Raw genomic sequence first — 6,084 nt, forward strand, 5'->3', positions numbered from 1 at the left:
CCCATCCAGAAGTTTGGGGCTGAAGTTGGAGGCAAAGGCTAGGGCAGACCAAGTGTCAGGCCCCAACCTGCCTTAAAAGAGGGAGACGTCCCTGGGTCCCTGCAGATCCCTTCTGGCTAAGCCCCGGGAACCCCGAGCCATCTCCCACCCTGTGGGCTGGCAGACCCGGGCCGGGACGAGCGTCCCACGCAGCCGAGGTCCCCCAGCGCCCCCTGCAGCTGCGCGCTAGGGGAGACGCAGTCAGACCCCGCGCCTCTGCACCACGCCCAGGACCCCACCCAGCTGCGCCCCGGGATCGCGCGAGCACCCGCACTCCCAGGCCGCAGAAACAGGACGTGGATCCGGAGGGCGTGCGGCGGCATCCCCCGCTGCCCTAGATCACCCGCCTGCGGCTGACCGACTTCCCCTCCCCTTGGTCCCCCCCCTTCCCGCCCCCTCCGCCTTCGGTCGCCGGCGCCGGACACGCTGCGCTCGCGTTCTTGAGGCGCTTCTTCGCCTTGGCGGAACGTCGCATCCCGTGCTATTCTGGGGCTGCAATGACCGTTCGGTGTTGAATGTTCCCCCCGCCCGGAGTGCATGGCTGCGGAAGCGAGGCGCGGCCCCGGCCCCCGAGGGGCCGCCGTCCGCCAAGCGCTGATGCTGTTGCTGTGCCTGGGGGTCCCAAGCGGGCACCCCTACAACGTGGACACCGAGAGCGCGCTGCTGTACCAGGGTCCGAGCGACACGCTGTTCGGCTACTCCGTGGTGCTGCACAGCCACGGGGCGAACCGATGGTGAGTGGGGGTTCGCCGCCTCGCCGAGAAAGGCGTGAGAAAGGTGTCTCGGAGCTCCCTACCCTCCCCCTGCCCGTCCCCCCCCCCCCCCGCCTCCTTCAAACTTTCCTCCATCTGGAGGAGGCCGGAGGAGCCCGCCGCCACAGCCGGCTCGCTGGAGATCTGCCCAGGAGGGAGATAACTTCTCCAGGGGTAGCAGCGTAGGCGATGCGTGCGGATGCTGCCAGCCCTGGGAGCCAGGAGTCCAGGGGCGGAGGGCAGGGGATGCCGCCCCGCTGCAGGCCGCGCACAGCCCAGGGGACCCCGAGTTCAGAAGGCAGCGCGGCTGGCGTCTGAGCGCACGTGCTCGTTTTCCCCGCTTCAGGCTGGTGGTGGGGGCGCCCACTGCCAACTGGCTGGCCAACGCTTCAGTGGTCAAACCCGGGGCGATCTACAGATGCCGGATCGGAGAGAACCCAGGCAGGACATGCGAACAGCTCCAGTTAGGTGAGTTGGGGTTGGGACTAAGAATTAGTGACCTCCTTCCCGGTGTCCCCAATGCATGCTCTAAATCAAATCTTGGGGAAAGCTGAGACAGACATGTGTTTTGTTTGTGTCCAATTTAAATCGCTTGGTTTTCCATTTAACTCTACACATCGTCCCTTCTTGATACTTTCCCCCCCTCCCCCAGTGGTTTCTATCCCTTTAACTTGTAACTTCCCTCCAACTGTCACCTTTCCTCCATCTGTAAAGTACAATTTAAACTTTCTTAACATCATTTTTAAAAATTTATTTTTATTACATTTAAGTAGTTGTACCAAGGTGTTGCCATTTAACAAAACAGTTTATGAGCACAATGCATGTTTATCAATGTCAAAATTTCTTAACATCTTAAGACAGGATGCAGTTAAGCTAAGAATTTTATTTCCATATTGTTCTATCAATTTTGTTTAACAGCAGATGAAGGGGAAGATCATGAGTATAGTAACATTTTATTTACTATAAGGGTAGACTTTCTCTTTTTTTTCTTTCCCTCTTGCTGTTTCTCTCTTTTCTTTTGAAAATGGTATGGATTTTACATACACCGTAAAAGAGCAGGGGAAAAAATTGTCATCTCAATGGTTAATGTAGTTCATATAAGATTTTAGCAAAATTGTTAATTTTTCTTTCCCAAAACTTCCACGTTAAAAGGATCTGTCTTTCTACAGTCTTTTCTTAATGTCTTTTCTTAGATTTGGGACAAATTGAAAAATGTGCACTACTGGGGGAAGGGAGAAGTTTCATATTTCAAAGCCAAAAGCAAACTTGCTGCACACAGACACATGGGAGAGAAAGAGGAACTAATATTAACTGAGTCCTGTCTTGTTCCAAATACTCTTAGGCACTGTGGAATATATTGGCTCTTTCCCTTCAAAGCTACCCTAGGTTACAGTAGTATTGTTTCTATTTTAATATGAGAATTCTGACTGAAAGAGTTGCAAGTATTTTTACTGAAGTTACTAACCTAGTTAATAGTATGTGGGGGTCTCCAAGCCAAAATTGGGTCTGTTTGAGTATAACGTGTAGGCCATTTCATGCATGCATGCTCAGTGCAGATGGAATTAAATTTGGGTTTATTATGTTGTGTTTCCAGCTAAGGGACCCCTGTCAATGGTGAGTAGAAGGTCAAAAATGGGTACTTTTCTTACATTTATCTTTGCTGTAAATGGACTTCAGAAGAACATCTATTTCTTCAACTAGAAGTTAGCATCTTTAATTATTGTTTTGTTTTATGTTCATCTGCCTTTTTCCCAAACTATGCAGCTACTTTCCTTCATTTGGATGATCTCAAATAGGCATGAACATAATGGCAGTTTCACTTCTAACTTTGAAGGTACTCAGGAAAGTCCAGGAGTTTATATCAGGTAGAATAATAGGCCCAGCATCTAATTAGGAATCTTCCATCCAAAAGACAGATGAGGGAATGTGTAAGTATTTATTCATTTGGAATACTTTACAAAGCATAAGTACCTTTCATGAGACAGTTGAGAATGGACAGGTAGAGAATTAGAGTGAAATGAACCTTTATCTGCCTGAGGATCTAGATTAAACTCAGGAGGAAACAGTTTGTTTTCCTTTGTCCTGGTCATTGTTTCTGATCCATGACTTTGTAACTACTCGAATTTAGAATTTACATCCTGTCTAGAAGGCACTGAATCTATTTCTGGATGTCTGTGTTTAACTGGAAAGATCATGTAGTAATATTATTTTTTAATACTGGCTGTCTTTTGAAGGAAACTCTAAATTCATTAGAAATGTGGAATGTAAGAGTTGACTACAGAGGTAATTCCTGAGAGATGTGAACATGGTAGATATGTATCAAACATGAAACAGAAGGTTTATTGGATCATAAATAAAATGAAGAGAAAAGCCACACCTGTATTCCTAGCTACTCAGGAGGCTGAGATCTGAGGAACTTGGTTCAAAGCCAGTCCAGTCAGGAAAGTCCATGAGATTCTTAAAAACCACCAGAAAACTGGAAGTGGTGCTGTGGCTCAAGTGGTAGAACACTCACCTTGAGCTTGAGCTGAAGAGCTGAGGGACAGCGCTGAGGCCCAGAGTTCAAGCCCCATGAGAAAAAAAAATGAAGAGAATGTTTGCTTGTCATCAACCTGATTGATGACTAAAAGAATTGGTTAGAATGATAAGCTAAAGTGGTTTTTTCCACTTAACAAAATTCGGTCTGTAAAGCAATTATTTAATGAGATGAAAGGCAAAAAGAAATGCACAATTCCTAGTCAGCTGGATAAAGCCATTAACAGCTATACTTACAACTTGAAAAAGAGTTGACTGAACTTATTTCCCATGGAATATTCTCATTTCTATAAAGAAACTCTGTATATTTAGGACCTACTCACAGAAATAACTTCAAGCTGTTATATAAAAAACTAAGGCTAGCCGGGAGCTGATGGCTTACGCCTGTAATCCTAGCTACTCAGGAGGCCGAGATCTGAGGATCACAGTTCAAAGCCAGCTCAGGCAGAAAAGTCCATGAGACTCTTATTTCCAATAAACCATCAGAAAACCAGAAGTGGTGCTGCGGTTTAAGTGGTAGAGCATTAGCCTTGAGCTGAAGAGCTGAGGGCCCAAGCCCAGATTTCAAGCCCACAACCACAAAAAAAAATAAATAAATAAAAATAAAAAACAACATAAAAAGCCCCTAAAGCTAAAGTCAAAAAAGAAAGTTGGAATTTATAAAACAAAATCATGGTATTTTAAGATTATAAGATTGTAGAATATGTTCTATTTTTTGTAGAGAGAGAGAGAAACAGAAAGAGGAAAGGAAAAGGGAGGGAAGAGGAAAGTAAAGAGGGTAGAAGGTAAAAGAACACAATGAACGCATAGAAACTTCTATTTAAAAGACAGTTGTCTTAAATGAGAATGACTATAATGTTTGGCAAATGCTCAGCTTAATACCTAACATATAACATACTTTAATATATGATTTTATTTCCTTTTATTCCATTTTCTGATTAAATGTCTGCCTGTATACTATACATTATAAAATGTTATCAAAGTAAATAGTCCAATTAATAAACTAAAACAATTAAAGTAACTATATAACAAAAACCTAACAACTAAAATGAAACATGTAAATATTTTTTCTTGACCAGCCAAACTGTTATATTGAGTCACGTAGATGTATGATTATGCTGTAAATAAGATGTTCTCTCTCATTTGGAATAATTTTACTTGGCTATCAACAATACAAAGATGTGAAGTCTGTTAACCTTCTCTGTCTTCTATGTAATCAAAATGTCCATATGACTAAACCCCAGGTCTCTGTACAATGTCAGATCCATAGCTGACACTCAAGTAGATGCATTTCCTCAAAAGAGGTTATGAGCTCACAAAGACTACGCTATCTCTGTGGAAAAGTTACTCATCATGCTACGTTTACTATAGCCATAAGCAGAATCAATCAACAATCAGTGTCCATTCATCTACAATACTCAGGGGGAGAGGTGTTGGCAGTTACCTCTTGGCAATGTGAACTGACTGAAGATAATTGCTCAGGGTGGTTTTCTTCCTATGTGTTCAGTCTTCTTCTACTGTAGCTCTCCCAGGAGTCTTTCCTCCCATTTCCTGAGTACTTTCCTCCATGAATCAAAGGAAAGTGGTCTCCACTCAGGATGGGCTGTGTGCTGGCATGCTTCTGGAGATTCTAAGCCTAGGGGGCTGGGGTGATTTCCATGGCTCCACTTTCTTTTCTTCCATCAGTTCTGTATCTGCTGAGACTTGTTGAAAGCAAACTGATCATAGATGGCTCCTAAATCAGAAGATTCTGGATTATATTAATAATAATTAATATAGAAAGCATAGTCTCCTGTAGACCACCAGTATTCAAAAAAATGAGAAAATAATACATGGATGATTATTAAATCATACCAGAAAGACCTGGATAACAACTTAGGAAAGTCCATGAGACTTTTGATCTCCAATTAACCACTTCAAAGTTGAGTATGGAACTATGGCTCAAGTGGTAGAGCACTAGACTTGAGCACAAATGCTCAGCAACAGCACCCTGGCCCTGAGTTCAAGCCCCCAAACTGGCACACACACACACACAAAAGCTACTAACCACATATTATCACTGAGCACATGTAGTGTCCTCAGTAAAAGGTGCTGTAAGGCATTTACTAGATTTCAAAGAGTGCATAGAAGGGAAATTAAGTTTCATGATATGAATTACATATTGAAATAAATGAACATTTATTGCACAATTAATATTTAGGAGTTATAGGTTAAACAAATATTAATCAAAATTATGCTATTTGGTTTAGTTTTGTCTTTGAAGGTGACTAGCGTATAATTAAATGTCATAAAAATACCAATCTAAATGCACTGTGCACATCAATAGATATGTTAAATTGAGTCCCTTTTGTATTTAAAGATAATAGTAGAAGAGCAAAAGTCTTCTGACCTTTCAAAAAACAACTGCTAAATAAAATCACACTATTCTGTTAGCCAACACTGCTTTAGAGAAGTAGAAGTTCCCTCGGTAAAATATTGCCTTTTCCAAATATCTGTAAATATGTGAATAGGACTTCCTTTTCTTTTAAGACTAAGTCATCCAGTTACTAAGTTTTTTCTTTTTACATTTTAAATTTTATTTTTAAAGTTCTTATGATCTCAGGAAAAACCTTTGTGTAGTTACTTTCCTTTTTTAAAGAACATCATGTTGGTATAGATTTAATACAGCTTATGATACATAGTTTGAGTCAATAAATATCTTGAGTAAAAAATGACTTGTTTTTAAAGAAGTAAGAAAAGTACTATCAGACAGGTGCCC

General features: G+C 42.4%; 1 protein-coding gene across 4 annotated transcripts in view; it reads left to right on the forward strand.

Moving 5' to 3' along the window:
• Positions 1-340: 340 nt before the first annotated feature.
• Itga4 (integrin, alpha 4 (antigen CD49D, alpha 4 subunit of VLA-4 receptor)) overlaps positions 341-6,084 on the forward strand; it is an 82,124-nt gene continuing 76,380 nt past the window's right edge. For all 4 annotated transcript variants that reach the window (XR_001175546.1, XM_013028812.1, XM_013028818.1 and 1 more), the window contains exons 1-2: positions 341-773; positions 1,138-1,259. Coding sequence is in view for 3 of the 4 variants with exons in the window: in XM_013028812.1 (XP_012884266.1) it covers positions 577-773; positions 1,138-1,259 (319 nt within the window). In the remaining variant the exon portion in view is untranslated. The remainder of the gene's footprint in view (positions 774-1,137; positions 1,260-6,084) is intronic.

The sequence above is a fragment of the Dipodomys ordii genome, unplaced genomic scaffold, assembly GCF_000151885.1.
Source record: "Dipodomys ordii isolate 6190 unplaced genomic scaffold, Dord_2.0 Scaffold5, whole genome shotgun sequence".
Lineage (NCBI taxonomy): Eukaryota > Metazoa > Chordata > Mammalia > Rodentia > Heteromyidae > Dipodomys > Dipodomys ordii.